This window comes from Trichomonas vaginalis, chromosome I (genome assembly GCF_026262505.1).
Source record: "Trichomonas vaginalis G3 chromosome I, whole genome shotgun sequence".
In the NCBI taxonomy this organism is placed as follows: Eukaryota; Parabasalia; order Trichomonadida; family Trichomonadidae; genus Trichomonas; species Trichomonas vaginalis.
The window spans coordinates 15,956,440-15,975,310 of NC_067203.1; the positions used below are offsets into that span (position 1 = coordinate 15,956,440).

General features: G+C 32.4%; 8 protein-coding genes across 8 annotated transcripts, besides 3 other annotated features; 6 read left to right on the forward strand and 2 right to left on the reverse strand.

Annotated features, from left to right (window-relative positions):
* Positions 1-71: 71 nt before the first annotated feature.
* On the forward strand, positions 72-2,405 carry TVAGG3_0993980 (ubiquitin carboxyl-terminal hydrolase family; the record flags this gene model as incomplete). Its single annotated transcript, XM_001276994.1, has 1 exon — positions 72-2,405. One exon carries the CDS (start codon positions 72-74, stop codon positions 2,403-2,405), a length of 2,334 nt encoding a protein of 777 aa, XP_001276995.1.
* A 3,469-nt stretch (positions 2,406-5,874) lies between these two features.
* Positions 5,875-6,135, forward strand: TVAGG3_0993990 (uncharacterized protein; the record flags this gene model as incomplete). Its single annotated transcript, XM_001276995.1, has 1 exon — positions 5,875-6,135. One exon carries the CDS (start codon positions 5,875-5,877, stop codon positions 6,133-6,135), a length of 261 nt encoding a protein of 86 aa, XP_001276996.1.
* A 207-nt stretch (positions 6,136-6,342) lies between these two features.
* Positions 6,343-7,670, reverse strand: TVAGG3_0994000 (unfolded protein binding; the record flags this gene model as incomplete). The annotated part of the gene is made up of 1 exon (XM_001276996.1): positions 6,397-7,665. One exon carries the CDS (start codon positions 7,663-7,665, stop codon positions 6,397-6,399), a length of 1,269 nt encoding a protein of 422 aa, XP_001276997.1.
* Positions 7,671-7,813: 143 nt separating this feature from the next.
* Positions 7,814-7,851: a mobile genetic element.
* A 1,166-nt stretch (positions 7,852-9,017) lies between these two features.
* Positions 9,018-9,052: a mobile genetic element.
* A 357-nt stretch (positions 9,053-9,409) lies between these two features.
* TVAGG3_0994030 (cAMP-dependent protein kinase protein) lies at positions 9,410-10,585 on the reverse strand (the record flags this gene model as incomplete). The annotated part of the gene is made up of 1 exon (XM_001276997.1): positions 9,491-10,375. One exon carries the CDS (start codon positions 10,373-10,375, stop codon positions 9,491-9,493), a length of 885 nt encoding a protein of 294 aa, XP_001276998.1.
* A 422-nt stretch (positions 10,586-11,007) lies between these two features.
* On the forward strand, positions 11,008-12,991 carry TVAGG3_0994040 (methyltransferase domain-containing protein; the record flags this gene model as incomplete). Its single annotated transcript, XM_001276998.1, has 1 exon — positions 11,008-12,642. One exon carries the CDS (start codon positions 11,008-11,010, stop codon positions 12,640-12,642), a length of 1,635 nt encoding a protein of 544 aa, XP_001276999.1.
* Positions 12,992-14,406: 1,415 nt separating this feature from the next.
* Positions 14,407-18,871: part of a mobile genetic element that runs on past the window's edge.
* Positions 14,918-15,520, forward strand: TVAGG3_0994060 (protein of unknown function, DUF4106 family; the record flags this gene model as incomplete). Its single annotated transcript, XM_051254185.1, has 1 exon — positions 14,918-15,520. A coding segment is annotated over one exon (603 nt), but the record flags the coding sequence as incomplete, so codon positions are not given.
* Positions 15,764-16,803, forward strand: TVAGG3_0994070 (protein of unknown function, DUF4106 family; the record flags this gene model as incomplete). The annotated part of the gene is made up of 1 exon (XM_051254186.1): positions 15,764-16,803. A coding segment is annotated over one exon (1,040 nt), but the record flags the coding sequence as incomplete, so codon positions are not given.
* TVAGG3_0994080 (uncharacterized protein) lies at positions 18,150-18,721 on the forward strand (the record flags this gene model as incomplete). The annotated part of the gene is made up of 1 exon (XM_051254187.1): positions 18,150-18,721. A coding segment is annotated over one exon (572 nt), but the record flags the coding sequence as incomplete, so codon positions are not given.

Genomic DNA, 18,871 nt, shown 5'->3' on the forward strand with positions numbered 1-18,871 from the left:
CTGATTTTTGACAATTTACATGGCAAAAATATTTCCTGAATCTGAAAAGTGAACGTTTAGGATTTGGAAAAATGGATGAGCAACGCAAACAATTGAAAGCAGTCATGTCTACAACGCAATTAACACCAGAACAGAACGCATATTTAATTTCCATTAAATGGTTTAATGAATTTAAGCGAATTATAGGTTTTGAAACTGATATCGCTTTAAATGAGAAAATACCTGCTATTGATAATAGCGGATTACTTAGAAATGGCCTGCTTAGACGAGATATTCGTGAAAATACAGACTTTGCCATTTTAACTAAGCCTACATGGTTATTATTGAAGCAGTATTATGGCGGAGGTCCTGATATCGGTGTTAAAGTTGCTTACAATCCATTAAAACATCAAAATTGCGCTATTACTAGGAATATTGCTTTGTACATTTTGTATCAACAGCAAAGAAAGCAATTTTCAGTTACAACATACGAAAAAGTTAGAGAAATTAAAGATAGAGCTTTAGTTTACTACAATTTAACTGATAAATCGCTAAATTTATACGAATACAACAATAATAATATCGAAAATAAGCTTGAAGACGATAAATTACTTTGTGAATATGCTATTTTAGATAATCAACAGCTAATACTTACAACAGCCCATTCTAAAAAGAAAGAGGAGCCTCAATCAATTTTTTCATATTTTTCACAAACAGGAACATGCACACCTGGTACAACAGGACTCAACAACATGGGAAATACGTGTTTTATGAATTCTACTTTACAATGTTTGATGCATATTGAACTACTTGCTAATTATTTTGCAAATACTCCATGGCAAAAAGAAATATCAACAACAAATCCTTTAGGTACAAAAGGTGAACTATCGATTGCATTCTCCAAATTACTCGAAATCAGTCAAAGAGGAAGCCATTCATCATATACACCGAGTGAAGTTCGAAAGGCAATCATAAAACATGCGCCAAATTTCGATGGATACTCACAACAAGACGCACACGAAGTTTTACTATTTATTCTCGATGGAATTCATGAAGATTTAAACAGAATCACGAAAAAACCACAAGTTGACGTTGTAGAAGGTGATGGAACAAACGACAATGAGACAGCAATCAAGGCCTGGCATGCTTACAAGCAAAGAAACGATTCTATAATTGTTGATTTATTCCATGGCCAACTTAGATCACATTTGAAGTGTCCAAACTGTCAAGCCGATACCGTAGCTTTTGATCCTTTCGTTTCCCTTTCTGTTCCTGTTCCTCAGAAAAAAATTTTATCTCCAGCTTTCATTTTTTGCCCTGCAGACCCAACGCAACCACGCAAGATCATGCAATTCAACATAGACATGTCATGGTCACCACTCCAAACTAAGAGATTCATTCAGAAATCCGAAGGACGAAATTTGAATTTAATTTATGCAGCGATCAACCATGAACAGACCGAGATAACATATACTTTGTCACCTTATAGACCACCTTCCACTCATATTTTGTACGCAATTGAACTTCCTTCGACTGATAAGTTATATGCTCCAGTTTTCTTGAAAGAAAAAGAGAAAGGATGGATCTGGGATGGTGACACTCCTATTGCTGGACCTTTCCTTGTACCTGTTCTTAAGCAAAATCCATCAGAAAAAGAGTTGAACGATATAATCTCAAATTATTTCTCGTTTTTATTCGATACGAAGAATCCAGATCCACAAGAGATGTATGATAAATACGAAGAAACACGTCAAAAGTGGCGTTCTCTTCGAGATGACAAAAACAAGTTTGAAATTTCTATCAGATCCAATTTCTTTGATAGTGGCACATTCACACCACTCACAAAGATGCCATGCCTTACACGTAGATGTGTAGATGTCATTGTTAATCCTTCTTGGATGACAAAAGAAAGTGGATTTAAATGGTCACTTTTTATTCCATCACGAATCAAAGAATTCGAAGAACCTGTTGAAGAGAAATCAATTGATTTGGAGAAATGTCTTGATTTATTCTCTGAAGAACTTGTTTTGGATGAAGAAAACAAATGGTTTTGTCCGAAATGTAGAGAATTTGTCCAAGCGAGTAAGAAGATGGACATTTGGACATCACCAGAGATATTGATAATCCATTTGAAGAGATTTGCTCAAATTTCTGGATTTTTGACGAAAAATGAGACAGAAGTTCAATATCCTGACGAACTCGACATGAGTCAAAGAATAATTGGACCTCATAATGGCAGCTGCAAATACAAATTAATTGCTGTTTCAGAACATCATGGAATTCTTGGAAGTGGTCATTATACAGCACACGCAATGGTTGGAAACCAATGGTATCTGTTTAATGATAGCAGTGTTTCTAAATGCCTTAGAGATATGGCACATACGAAAGCTGCTTATGTCTTGTTTTATGCAAAAATTCATGAATAGAATATATTTTTATTTTGTTTGATAGTAAAAAGAAGTGTATAGATTATTTGAAAATCAAAAATTGAACAATATAGAAGTGCCTCCACTCTGAATATTAGGGTAAATGGCTTGATACTCAACTTGTAAACATGAGTCTAGTAGGTGATAGTAAATGCCTAACTAAGGCTTGTACTAACCAATTTATAATAGCTATGACAATAAAAGTGCACGTTTAAAATCATTTTGGCAGATTTGGGCCCTTAGCTTTTTATATTCGCTAAATCTTCAGCAAGATTCTTGGGAAGAATATAATACAGGAAGAACAAATTATATAAATGTCAATAAACCAGAACAAATCACAAGTAACTCTGATAATTATTTCGTAAACAATGTCAAATACATTAATTTTTACGGATCTAAATGCATACAACTTGTAGGTGGTGACTCATATATGGTAATTGTAAACACAAAATTTTTACGTTGCATTGGAGATTCATATCGCGGAGGAGTTCTCCGATTTGAAAACAGTTATCGAATTATGCAAAAGAACATTTGTAGTGATATATCGGGCTTTATAAACAAATCAATAGAGAATATGGGATCATATTGTTTTTTAGCATTAAATAGTCCCGATAATAATCAAAATTTAACTATGGAATCATGTTCATTTAGTCGCAGCAATGTTCAACGTGCTGTCCTTTATTTATTTTCTGCCAAGTTTCAGTTTTCTAATATGAACATTTCTAATGCTATTCATTCAAGTTATATCACTCAATATGATTATTCAAGACCAACTTTTAGTTATTCACAAGTAGTTAATTCAATTGCAGGAAGTTATTCTATTTTAAACCATAGACAATTAAGTGGTACTATTTCTAATTGTAAAATTATTTCAAATCGAATGGCAAAAGCGGATACAGGAGCAATAATTCAAGCAACAACCGGATGTCAATTAACTGTTAATAATGTAATTTTTTAAAATAACTTTGCAAATTATTTATTTTCAACTGATAATAAATCTAAAATTACTATTTCTGATTATAAATCCGAAAATAATAACCTAAACGGAACTATAGAACCTAAAGCTGCAAATTATATAACAATTAATAGCAATAATCAAAATTTTGATAATAATCTCAATCTTCCTAATTTTTATTGCAAATATATTTCAGAACCTCATGATTATCATGTAATCTTTCATAATAGAAGAAGGTAAAAATTATATTACTAAATAAACATCTTTTCTATCTAATTTATTACAATTCATTACAAATGTCTAAAACCATCTCTTCTGCAACTCATTTTATATTATTGCAATGAGGAAAAGTTCAATCGAAGAATTAATTAAAAATAAACATCTTTTCTATCTAATATATTTTCCTTGCATAATTACACATATGTTATAACTATTGTATTGTAATAGTAAAAGGCTATAACTATACAAGATTAGTTCAATCAGTTAATAATAGCTTTCAGATCATATAATGTCATAGTTTGGGGGTTTACATTAACTAATTCTGCATGTGGAAAATGATCCTTCACAAAAGGCATTTCAATTTAAATTAGATATTTGATAGTGGTATATTCACACCACTCACAAAGATGCCATGCCTCACAATAGATGCGAAGACGTTATTCTAATATAATGAAAAAAAATAAAATTTAAAAATCAATAAATTAACCTAAAAGTTTGGATCTTTATGCCCGATAGCTAATGTTTCTTAAGTGCTATCAAAGGTAGACCAAGCTCAGAAGTTTGGATCTTTATGCCCCCTTAAATCTTTAGAATTATATTCATCTGAGAGGCTATTCAAATGAAAATAAGTACCATAAGATTTTTTTAAAAAATTGCGAAAATTTTTTGCTGGTCTACCTTTGTGCTATCATTTATAAAAATTTTCTGAGCTTGATCGTAGTTCAGAATTTTCCAGGCAACTCATACAATTAATTCTATGAGTTTCTCTATAATGCAAAATTATTGCATTACTGATGTTGTTGATAATTCATTAATAAAACGATAAATTACTATTTAAAGAACCGTCACTTGTCATTTCTCTCAATTTTCAAACAAAATAAGTTTCAATTTTATATCATTTTCGCTCATTCTTCAACAAGATTCATGGGAAGATTATAACACGGGCAGAACAAATTATAATAGTGTAACTACATCAAAACAAATCACAAACAACTCATATAATTACTTCGTAAACAATGTTATATACATGAATTTTTACGGATCTAAATGCATACAAATAGTAGGTGGTGACTCGTATATGATAATTGTAAACACAAAATTTTTACAATGCGTTGGAGATAATGGACGCGGAGGAGTTCTCCGATTTGACAATAGTTATCGAATTATACAAAAGAACATTTGTAGTGATATATCAGGCTTTATAACACCAGGAATGGGATCATATTGTTTTTTAGCATTAAATAAAATTTCTAATGATCGAGTTCTGACTTTTGAATCATGCTCATTTAGTTGCAGTGACAATCCTCGTGCAGTCATTTACTTGTTCACTGCCAAATTTCAGTTTTCTAATATCAACATTTCTAATGCTATTCATTCAAGTTATACCACTCAGTGTCATAATAAAAAACCAACGTTTAGTTATTTACAAGTAGTTAATTCAACTGCTGAAAATTATTCCTTTATGAATTTTAATCATTTAAGTGGTTCTATTTCTAAATGTAACATCATTTCAAATAGAATGACAATTGGGGGTGAAGGAGCAATAATTAAAGCAGGTAATAGTGGCACATTGAATGTTAGTGCGATAATATTTAAAGATAACGTTGCAAGTTATTTATTTACTGCATATTCAGGTTCATCAGGATGGGCTAAGATTTATATTTATTGTTATAAATCTGAAAATAGTTATCAAAAAGAAAATATTGATCCTTCTGCTTCAGTAAACATAACGTTTATGAGTGGTTATCAGAATATTGATAATAATCTTAATCTTGCTAATTTTAATTGCAGATATATTTCAAAACCTTATGATTATCAAAAAATCTTTTCAAATAGAAGAAGACAAACTTAGATTCATGGTTAAAGTCTCCATTGCATACACTTTCCATAAAATTGAGAAAAATTCACCAAAATTGAATTGGAGGCTAAATAAGCATCGTTTCTATCTAATTTATTATCATTCACGACAGAAGGAGGAAATGTTGTTACTTTTTTGAAAAGTGAAAACAGCATATCCCCGATGTGAATTTGGATAGAATTGTGGAAATTGCGTAAACAAATGCACTAGTGTGGGATCAATAGTTTTGCTTCCCATAAACTCCATAATATTACTTCAAAAATGAGAATAAAGATTTTTCAAAAAATAATCTTTTTATAAAACATTTGTGATAAAATTTGAGATTGTATATCATACTATGTTACTTTGGGCATTTAATAAAACAATGTTATCAACATGAAAGTTGATACCGACCGTTAGGTCGAAGAGAACCTTAAATTATAAATATTTATTTTTTGATGGAAGATTTAGAGATAAAATACAAAATAACACGCTACACGAATATTATCAAAGAAATACAAAACTGGAACTCGACAGAATTTGCTGAAAGACAACAAGTTTTAGCTTCTTTGCATGAAGAATTAGAAAAAGAAATCGCAAAAGAAGAAAAATATCAAAGCACAATATCGAAAAAGCTTGATGAAATAGCCGCACTCAAGTTAATGATCTCAGAAAGAGTTTCAGATACAAATGGATTTTCAACAAAACTTCCTAATTAATTGTTTAACTATTTTCCATTTAACAAGTCTACATTCTCAAAGAAGGGACTTCCTAGAAAGAAATTCAAATTGTATCGAGCAAATTTTAAAATATCATCGAATTAATTTTAGTTTCAGACTTTGCAATGATCTCTAATTAAATTGGAGATAATTGTACTATTATAATACCAAAACATTATTAATTGTTTTGTAATATAAAAATAACGATTTCCGTAAAATACAAGTAAACTCTTTATTAGTAATACATTGATATTTTTTCAATTATAACTCGTTCATATAATCATGCTTAGCTTCCTTCTTCTTGAGTTTCTTTTCTTTAATTTTTTCACTTTCTTTCTTAGCTTTGAGTGCATCCATCTTCTTTGCCTTGAGTACTTCATCATCAGAAGACATTGCGTCGAGTTTCTGGAACACATCGTAGTCTTTTTCGTTGTATTTGCTTTCACGAACTTTTTCTCGTTTTGTAGCATCGGAATGGATATCGAATGACTCAATTTCATCTGATCTGATGCTGAGGAAAGCCTCTTTAAGTGCTTTCTTTGCGTATTCCTCGTCATCAGTAACTAAGAAATTTCCAAGGATTGTTCCTGGGCAGCTCTGGAATACGTCAATGCCAAGGAAAGTGAGAGACTGGAAGTGGCCAAATTGTGGATCTGGTGTTGGTTCGACTTCAATCATCTTTGGTGTCCAAAATCCTTTGAAATTAGGGTTTGGAATGAAGCGAGGCTTCCATTCGCCAATGTAGTCTGGGTTCTTGATCATTGGTGGTACCCATTCCATTGAATCGTCGAAAGATGGAGGTCTGAACGCATCTGGGTCTTCTATGAACTCGTCGTCAACCCAATCTGCTGGTTTCTTATCATTTTCATCAATGATGTATTCGATATCATCCCAATCGGCTGGTTTGACGGAATTCGGATCTGGAATTGTTGTAACTTTAGGAATATCGAACAAATCTTGTAATTTTTCTGATATCTTAGTTTCTCCGTCGATCTTTACTTCGACTGTATTGTTTTTACGTATGATTAAAGTGTATCCATGTGTAAGATGATCTTTGTTAGCGTTGAGATTATCTTTTATTGTGTAATATGAATCATTATATCCGATCGCAACCTTGGTTTGATGGAGGTTAGCACCACAGATATCTGGGCCAAACATTATTGAATATTGCGATTCGTTTGAAAATTCTACTTGCTTATTCGGCGGTCCTAATAATTTGATATATGCTCCTGCACAATCTATGTACATATCAAGACGTACTGTGTATTGAATAATCAAATCTTTATCTCTTGTATCGAATGGCTCTGTGAAATTTGAATAAAACAAGTAATATCTGTGTGCATCCATTGTTTCAAGTCCTCTTTGCTTAATTTCATCTGCATAATAAGTTCCAGCAGAAGATCTAAATTTTCCAAGTAAAACACCGCGTTTTACTTTTTCTGGACGAGACCAGTTCTTTTCCCAACCTGGATCGAAATGTTCTTCAAGATAAACACGTGAAAAACAATTGCTTAATAGAAAAACAAACATTTTCGACCAAATAAATAAAATATTTTTTTTCCTCATCGTTTTACATTTGTAAAATATATTTCCTATTCAAGAGGATAATTTTATGAATTTGCTAGAACTCCTATGCCTTTACTTATTTTAGAATCTTATGAAACTATTGACTTAATATTGTTGTAAACAGAAATTCAGCAAAAGTGACACCTCAGAAAAGCTAAAATATTGAATTTTTGGAACTTTTGATAGAGCACGTTTTTAAATATTAATTAAAGTAAATGTATATTTTGTAAAGATTCTTTTTAATAAAAAAAATTTGAAGAAGAACACAAAATCTTCTGAAAAATAATATCACATAAACTCATATTATTTTCTAATAATAACTATTTTATATAAAAATCAAATTCAATGATCTTAAAAGCGAAGGATAAACCTCAAAATTTACGAATATAATGAGTGGGAATATAATGCTTATCTATCATAAAACCATATGAAATATCAATTTTTGCTTTACGCCTAATTTTTGACGACAATTAGCAAAAAATGTTAAATGTTAACACTCAGTCCATTTGAATATGAAAAATAAAATTGACTTTGATTAAATGTTTTATTTATCATGCAATTCTTCTTGCGACCAAAGATTGAATAAAAGTTCAAAAATAAAGATAGCTTAAAAATAATATACGGTAGTGCTTACTAATAGATGAATAGTATATAAATTCTATTAAAATGGATTTGATCCAAAAAAATATAAAACCAAAAATAATTGTTATAATTTAAATGAAGAAGTAATTTAAAACGATTTTATTTATGATCAAATTTTTATATATTTTTTTGGATCAAATCCATTTTAATAGAATTTATATATTCATCATATAGTAAACACTACCGTATATTATTTTTTAAGCTATCTTATTTTTGAACTTTTATTCAAAGCTTTGCGCAAGAAGAATTGCATGATAAATAAAAACATTTAATCAAAGTCAATTTTATTTTTCATATTCAAATGGACTGAGTGTTAACATTTAACATTTTTTGCTAATTGTCGTCAAAAATTAGGCGTAAAGCAAAAATTGATATTTCATATAGTTTTATGATAGATAAGCATTATATTCCCACTCATTATATTCGTAAATTTTGAGGTTTATCCTTCGCTTTTAAGATCATTGAATTTGATTTTTATATAAAATAGTTATATATTAGAAAATAATATGAGTTTATGTGATATTATTTTTCAGAAGATTTCATTCTATATGCCTATGAAAAGTACTCTCAAAACTAGCTTTTTCCTAATTATAATTAAATCTAGAATATTGTATTATGCTTAGTATTATTTCATTTTTCTCATTCAATTTAGAATTTACAAATGTCAAAAAATCGAGAGCTGTCACTTTTGATGAATTTCTGTTTATTACAATATCCTCCCAAATATGCTAATTTCTATTGTGATTTTCGGAAAAATTCAGAAACATTTCTTTATTTAGATAAAAGCGCATAATATACTTACTGCCAAACTTATATAGAAATGAATCTTGAATAGGATATGATTCATTACCAATGAATTAGAATTCCAATTTTTTGAGATTCAAGTTCAACCTGTTCTAACAGAACAATGAGCTACATTGCAGTTAAATAATATAATTCATACAAATAAATATGATTTTCATAAGATTCTAAAACGTTTTGAATGAAATTCTTGTATGTAACTAATATTAGTTAATTTGTTTGCTTGATAATGCATAATAAACTTATCTGAAAGAGTTTAGCTCAATGAAACAGCAAAATTATTTTTTTAATTCCCGCATTTAAACAAATAAAGATAAACTAAAATGAATATTTAACTAGAGAAATTCTAGTTAAAGCTTATTCTCCTCTTTGACTTTAATGCAGGAGAAAGTAAGATTTGCGAAGCAAGATGAACAGACTGAGAAGACTTGATACCCTTCTTTGGTGCAGACTGAGACTTTGCATGGAAGACAGCAATGATTTCCTGAGCGGTCGGTCTGGATGGAGGATCGATATTAAAGCATTTTTTGAGCATTTGCTTTATCTCGAAGTCATTTATAGCTGACTCATCGTAAATAGAATTTAAAATGCTCTGAACAAGGTTAGCTTTTGTATCTGCCATCCATGGATACTTTCCTGTCAGGACATAATAGATTGTAACACCTAAAGCCCAGATATCTGAGCAAAAAGCATCGTATGGGAGCTTTCTGATGATTTCTGGAGAAAGAAACATTGCTGTTCCATGAAAATTCGTACTGTTTTCATCTGAAATGACTTTATTCGCCAGTCCAAAGTCGCAAATCTTAATCCTGCCGTATTTATCAACGAGGAAATTCGATGGTTTAATATCTCCATGAGATATTCCAAAATGATGACAGCTTCCAACTGCAACAGCCAATCCTTGGCATAATTCAAGCTTCTTTGTAAATGTTAACGGATGGTACTGTTGAATATATGTTTCAAGAGAGTGAGGGCAGTATTCCATGAGAAGATAAACGTAATTATTGTAGTGGAAGTGATTATAAAGTGGAACGATATAATTACTCTTGATTTCGATCATGGATTCGATCTCCATATCATTGAATTTGGAACCAGGGATCCTTTTTATTGCAAAATTCATGTTATACTGATGGCTATAAACAACGAAGATTACTCCAAATGTTCCTTCTCCAATTGTTGTTATATAATCGAAACCAAATTTCTTAAAGAACTCTGTATCAATAGCCTCCATAGTTCAATATGAAAAAATTGAATTCATTCACAAAAAATTTTATTTTATTTGACCGTGTTAGAATATCGAATAGTATATGATTGTACGTATGTTTATCCAGAAATGACACAAAAAATTGTTTGAATTAGAATTGAATTTATTCTTATAGAAAACATTTTATTATAATTTGATATTAGCCTAATGTAGAACAAATTACAATAATGAATAAAACGATGTATTCAAAAATATAAAAAATAACCGAAAAATAAACTAGCAAAATCACTGTTATCTGATAAAATGATGGACAAATCAATATCGATTTTTGCCAACTTATCAATTTTAAATAAATCTCTTGTCAATTTAATTTCATTCAATTTCGGATAAAAAATTATTTGTGAATTATCCTCCTCATAGGTAATTAAGCAAATATTCCGATTACATATCAACTCAAATAAAATTCATGAGATTATTTTTTTCGATCGTTATTTTGAATCTAAATCAGATCCATAGCATAAAGAGTAGAATTATTTTAAGATTATCACTTGCCTGACTATAACCTCACATAATTTGTAGTTTTCTCTAACTTTTATTGTTTTCTAAAACTATAATTAGACGATAGAAAATTTTGGTTGTCAGAATTTCACTCTAAAAAAATGTCTCAAGTAATTACTGTTTTTCCAGGCGGAGAATTCTTTAGTGGAAGCACAGATGCTTTTAAAGAACGTGCACTTGCATATTTCAATGAATTTTATGACTATACAAATAAATGGCAAAAAATTATTGAGGTATTAAACCATAATTTATGTTTTGTTGACGATGGAGCATTCGACTTATCTTGGAAAGAAGATATTGAACGCTTAAGCAACGATAAAGCTTTTCACGACAAAGTTATGATAAATCATGACTTTTCGGATGTTCATGAACCGTTGAAAAGCTTCTTCGAGGACTCTGTAAAACTAACATTAGACAGATCACAGACGAGAGAACCCTTAAGTACTAAGAAATATACACAATTAGCTGCAAAAACAGACGAAGACAAAGCACAAGAAGTTCTTTTATTCACAAATGCTGTACAAACACTATTCTCAACAATTTACAATCTTTCATCACCGATTTTCGAAGATTTTCCCCCTCATAAACAAGCTTTAGAATTATTAAGCCATTTAAAGCCATTTGAGAAGATTCCTTTGAACAAAGACATAATAAATCTTGTAGATGTAGGTGCAGGACGTGGTTATCTCTCAATTTTCCTTTCAGATATTTTGAAAATTCATACAACACCGATAGAAGCATCAATAAACCATTCGAGACAACTACTAGAGAGAATAGAAATGCATGCCAAGTCTCACAGAATCAATATTGATAACTTTTCTCGTATGAAATTATGTTGTGGCTTTGTTACAAGTCATTCTACAGTTCCAGGCATTCTTTCGAGTGCTGTATCATATGAGAAATGGGCTTCCACACTTCTCAACATGTACAAAGACAAGCTTGGCTCATATTCAAAATATCTTTTGCCAAATGGCATCAAAGAAGAGCCATTGACCCCAGAAATCTTTTATGGCGAACAAAACGGAAAGCCTCGCATCATCCAAGGTGAGCTTGCCGTTGAAATTAAAGATGGAGAATATGATTTATCCGAAAAAGAAGTTTTTCTCGTTTCTATCCATGCCTGTGGTGATCTTAGTGTTGTTTCCCATGAGATTGCGCTTTCAAATCAAAAATGCCGCGGATCAATCACAGTTCCATGCTGTTTCCAACATTTGTCCAAAGGAAATTGTCCGCTATATGAAGTGAACAAGCGGTTGAACCATTCTTTCTTCAAAGATGATGATGTCAGAAGAAAAGATTTCCTGAATCACGCTTTATCTACTTACGATGTTACATTTGAGAAGCGGAAAGAGATCATTGATGGATTTGTTCCTCGTGAGATTGTTTCCGCATTTGTTCCTCCGAGACAAAGTGTCAAAAAGATACAAAAACTCGAAGGAGAAACAGAAGTACAAAGAATCATCAGAATTGCGAATATGTTCGATCTCCATCCAACAGAGAAAGAAGTGGAAGAAAGGATTGCCTTCACGTACAGAGAAGTCTGGAGATTGGAGGCACAACAGATATTCAGAGAATTCTTTGGCCACGCATTTGAATCTTTCATTTTGATTGATAGACTTCAACATTTCGTGGAATTGACAGAGAAAAATGGACAAAAGTTTGTAATAGGAATGTTTGATTCAATGGCTCCTGTTAGTCCTAGAGCTTTCATGCAGTTCACATTAAGAATCGACTAAAATATTCATTATCTTTTTGTTTGTATTTTAATTATTGTTAAAATTTAAACAAACTTTTGACACTTTTTTATATTTTTTGATGCTATATTGTTCAATGGAGAATTCTTTGGTCACACATTTGATCTAGCTTCAAATTAGCAGTTAATTTTCCAAACGAAATAACTAATCTTTCATTTTGATTGATAGACTTCAACATTTCGTGGAATTGACAGAGAGAAATGGACAAAAGTTCGTAATAGGAATGTTTGATTCGATGGCTCTTGTTAGTCCTAGAGCTTTCATGCAGTTCACATTGAGAATCGACTAAAATATTCATTATCTTTTTGTTTGTATTTTAATTATTGGTAAATTTAAACAAACTTTTGACATTTTTTTATTATTGTTTGTTGTATTAGATGAAAAATGGGTAATAATTGATAAATGGAATGTTCTTGGTAAATTTACACAAACTTATGACACTTTTTCGCTTGAATCAGTTTTTATTGAAAATCCGATAAGATTTTGCTAATTCTCAGAAATGCATTAATAGCTCTCCTTTCGTTTAGATCCTTCATTAGGCTACATTCAATGGATTTCATCTTCATACAATAATTCATTGAAGTGCAAAACGAATTGATAATCTTAATATGGATAGTTTTATATGGATAAAAAGGGTTAGATTTTTGAGAGATAATTCAATTTTCATAAGATTATCGAATGGTGTAATTTTTAATTGAGAAACATTCAACTCTCTGAAAAATCTGATGACCAAAATTATTTATCAATGATTATATAATGTTGATAGAGTATTATTATACTAATTATATTTTGAAAGAGTTATCAAAAAGCCGCTCTATTTTGACCACTAATTATTAATTTTTGTTACGCATTTTCCAATTAATGGATTAATAATGTTCACATTAATACTTGCCTTTTTTAAAGGACGCAACCCAATACCAGTTGATGAGGTACTAAACAATCAAGAGTTCATAGAGGATGGTGGAAAAAATCATGACAGTGCAAGAAAATTAACTTCTTCAGATGGAGGCAGAGCAGTAACAATTTCATATAATGCAATCGACGACAGTATGACAATTGAAAATGATTCATTTTCTAATCATTCTGATCAAAATGATATTCCTTTCAAAAATGGGTGTTCTAAAATTCAACTAAAAATTTTAAATTTCGATCAGAGTATAGTTAGAAATTCTCGGTTAAATATCCGAGGAAAAGTTACGTTTGCTGACGGTTTAGAAAGGCCGTTATATTTTCACTTCAACATTGATGAGAAAGAATTGGAAATTAATGGTTATCTTTATGACAGTAAATATAATGAATTCAATTTGACAATAGGAAATTTTGGACATTTACAGATCGGCAAGCAATATCACCAGATACAATTATATGCAATTACAGATGATGGGTGCCAGTCAGAAATATGGAATTCAAGTATCGAATATAAATTTAACCCTCCTCAATTGCATATTGATTCAATTTATCAATATCAATTTACTAAAAATCGTGATATAGCGATCCCGATTCATTTAATTGTTAATGACACTGATGGTGTTGGAATTATCGGTTTATATTATAGATTCGATGATAGAACGGAGGAGCCTTTGAGAATGGATAATATTCATGATTTTGAATTAATATCATTTAATTTTGATATACCATTTCCCAGTGATCTTAAAGAAGGAAATCATGATATTTCAATATATGTAGTAGACAAAGATGCCATAAAATCTAATGTGGGAATTTTCACTTTTATGTATAACTTTGAAAAAAAAAAAAAAAAAAAAAAAAAAAAAAAAAGGTAGTGGGGCTTCCAGGCACTTCGTGCCTTCTAGCCCTGAGGATGAATGAGTATAATGAAGTTTTTTTTTTCTTGGGGGATGGCTTCCAGGCACTTCGTGCCTTCTAGCCCCCGAAGATGTTTAGTATAAATGAAGTTTATATTCGGAGGGCTTCCAGGGGCTGCGCCCCTTCTAGCCCCTAAGAAATTTTGCCCAAGACCCAAGAGGAGGACCGAACCCCAGCCGACCAGCTGTTGACTTTTTTGTAGAGCACTCAAAATAGTATAACTTTGTCCGGACAAGTAAGGGTCTATCGTCGCTACAGGAAAAGTTACAGGCGTTCCAAGGAAGTATACTTTGAGAAGCCTTTTTCCCCTTATAGAATGAGATAGGACGGTTATTTTACAAAACTGACAACACTTTGACCGAGTAGTTTTTTGTGCTGAACAAAAAGTGTCATATAAACATCTGTCAAAAGCCGCTTTTTAACTTCACTTAAAATGCCACGTAAGCTACGTAAGAATATACGTAAGAGGAAGGGAGCATTGAAACATCCAAAAGTAAAACTGACACCACAACAACAGTTGCAACAACAAATGCTGAATGACCCCACTATGTTGCAACAAATGTCAAGCAATCCTATGCTTTTAAACCGAGTTGTTGGTGCACAGAGTGGAGGTTTAAGAGCGGCACTTTTAGCGAAAATGGCAGGCTATGGTGGAGCTGCAGACGGAACAGCCTATAACCCTCAAAGTCAAATGAATTTGAGTTCACTCAAAAATCAAATAACAGATGTCAAAAAGTCAAACATAGACATACAGAAGCAAATAAGTGAAAACGAAAAGAAACTAGAATATGACAGACACACAAAGAAACTCAATGAGTTAAACGTAGAGAAAAAGAAGAAAGAAGAACAACTGAAAGAACTAAGTACAGAGGAATATGCGAAAAAAGTGTCAGAAAAAGCAGCAGAAGTAGCAAAAATGGAACAAGATGTCATAAATTTGAAAAACCATACTACTCAATATAAAATACTGAAAGATGAAGAGATAAAACAAAAAGCCCTGAAGACATATATGGATAGCGATGAGTATAAAAAAGAAGTTGAAGCAAATGTAAAGGCAGAAAAACTTTTACAGTTGCAAAACCAAACCGTACAGTATGAAAACTTAGCACAAGAAAGTAAAAATAACGACGCGGCTATGCAAAAGGCAATGAAAAGCGCAGAATATATAAAAGCTAACAATGACTGGTTAGATGCCCAAGCCAACGCCAAAGCAGCCCAACTTATAGGGTCAATAAGGACAAAAATACAAGCGGATGAAGACAGTTCAAATGAAGCTTTAATGAATGCTGACTTTAAGAACGCCTTCGAAGCTCTTCATAGTAAGGTGAAACTAGTGAACGACTTCTCATCTGGAAAGAAACTGAAGTCTGAAGGTTTCGACAAAGAGTTAAGAGAAGTAGCACAAAATATGACGAAAATAACAGATGCAGCAACGAGACAGGCAGTTCAAAGTGCCTATGACGCCGTTAGAGCAACTGTTGTGAAAAGTCAAGAAAAAGAGTTACAACAGACCAAAACAGACCTAGTAAATGCTTTCTTAAAAACGAAAAGTCAGGTAGGACATTACGCTGCAGATGGAACATATGTGCCAGCTGGTGGAACTTATATACCACCAAACCCTCCAAGAGAAGCACCTGCACCAGGACTACCTAGAACATTTACATCGTCACATGGACACAGACACAGGCATGCACAACAACCAGCACAACAACCACCTCCACAACCAGCACAACAACCAACACAACAACCAGCACAGCAACCAACAGTTCAAAACCCTGCACAACAACAACCACAAACAGAGCAAGGACATAAAAGAAGTAGAGAACAAGGAAACCAAGAATTCTTAAAAATGCTTAAAGAAGAGTGTGGTTTCCCAGATACTGTTGACTTTAGTGACAGATATAAAGAAGCTATTGGAAAGTTCAAGGATGGAAATACTGACCCGAACCTATTTAGCTTTATGGCTCAACACCAAAACGGATATAATCTCAAACCTGGAAAATACAAGCTCGCTAAGGGATATGATTTAATAGCATATCATCCAAATGACATGGATGAATTTACTCCGAGATATTTGATGTCAGAGCTAAATGACAATTCAACTTTCGTCATGAAACGCGTAAAAAATAGAGACGGAACGAAAGAACAAAAGCTTATGAATGCGGATGACGTAGATAGGGAAATTGTTGAAAACGGTCTCGGAATATATGAAATGCCAGCAGATGAGGTACAAGAAACTCCACAGGAAGAAGTTCAGATACAACCAGACATGGAAGAAATAGTTCAGCAACAACAGCTAGAAGAGCCTGAAGGAAACGAACAAGTCACTCCTTTGGAAACTAACTTCACAGAACTAGATGAAGATTTGGAACAGCCGAAAAATCTTGACCCTCAACAAGAGCATGAGGTGAATATGGAATCTTTCCAAGAGTCTAAGAAAGATTCGGCTGACATAGTAGAAGAATATCGAAAAATGTTTGCCGACATACAAAAGACTCCAACATCAGATGAAAATATCCAGCATAGAATGGAAGAACTGAAAAAAAATGTACACAAATACAACAACCCTTTTTACTTACGAGCATTTAACGTTCAATCTTTGGATGAACTCGGTGAAAATAAAAGGTTAAATTTCAAGAAAACATATAGAAATGAAACATTGTTTAAAGTTCATTCAGAACCTAACCAAGATGGAAACAAACCTACTTTTGTTTCTGCAGACGATGGAACTACAATGAGATGGGGTCATAAAGCTAACCCAGATAGGTGGTTCATAAACTTACAACCTCAATTCCAAGAAGTTGTAGACGCAATGGAAGTCAATGGTGAACGAGATATAGCTGGTATTTTAAGCGCGGCTTTAATGCCATTGAAAGATATGAAACATGCAGATATTTTGGACCAGTATGAAATGAACATGGCTGATGGAAATATAACACCTGACGTTCTAGAACATTTATCTCAAAGAACTACACAGAACCATAGAGATGGTATATTTGGTGAAGAGTTTAGAAAGACAGTTAGGGAGAGAGAAGGAAGAGAACCTATTGTACATGACCTTGCAAACGAAAGTTTACAAAATGTCATAAAAACTTACTTTGCAGACAATGAACCGAGAAGGGATGAATATTTAAGTAAACTCAAATGGACAGTACCAAATGAAATGTTAGTATTGAAAAACATGTTCCTTGACAAAATAAAACCAACTACAGAAATAAACGACGCAAGACTGAAAGATTGGGTAAAAGCTTTCCCATTCACAAAAGATATAGTTGGTAACATGGAAAGAAAACCAGAATGGCTACAAAAACATATATTTGGAAACGAGCATATTCCATATGGACAGGCACTGTTTGAAGAGCTTGAACCGGAAACTCAGGAAAGAGTCATGCAAACAATACGCGAAGACTCAAATACAGACTATGACAAACTCTTTCTAGGATATAGGTTACCTGAGATGGGCGACCAGAGCCAAAAGGCAAAAAGGACATGGGAAATTTGCAACATACTAGATGAACATAATGCAAAGATGCAACAACTTCAAGCAGAGGGCAATGAAGGAAAAAGAAGAGTTAAAAACTCAGTCAGGAAGAAAGTAAAGCTTGTCCACGTGGGTTCTATTATGACATATAAATCCAACTATTCTATATTTTTACTCATATGAAATGTACGCCGCTCAGAATATAACGCCAACAGTTTTGGATGCTATGAATGGAAATGTTTCCGAATGGTATAACGAATGCGACAATGCCATTAGAAGGTCAGAAATAGTTCCTGGAACTTACGAATATACAACTGCTGTTTCTTATGGAAACGTAGGTGAGTTTGGAGAAGGTTCTTCAACAACAGTAGATATTGCTTGCGACAGGTTTCATATAATTTCTATTGACAACTCTTTCTTATACGTAGAACAAGACATTGAAATAAAACCTTCTGCCAAGTTGTCTGACAAGAAAGGTTGCAATGGAATTTTCTATGTCGGATACCAATATGCTCCAGAAGTTTTCATGGGATATAAGATATATTCTAACTCTGACTTAGTTCAAACAGTAACATGGGCAAACTATGAATGGTTCGCTTTGAGAAACTCAGTACAACCACAAGCTAGAGAACAAACAGACCAGTATGCAACTATTGAGAAAATAAGAAGACTTGACCCTAACGTTCCAGGAGTTTATGTTAACCTTTCTGGACAAACTGCAGCAGCAGTAACCAAAGTAAAACTGAAACTTAGAGTTCCTTTGTCATCTTTCCTCATCTTCAGGTTTTTAAGATACTTGCCAAACTGGGCAGGAAAAATTTCTATTGAACTTACTCCAAGCAAAAATAACTTAGTCATTGCACCAACACAAGACCCATTCACTCTTACAGAAGTAGTGGGAACAAA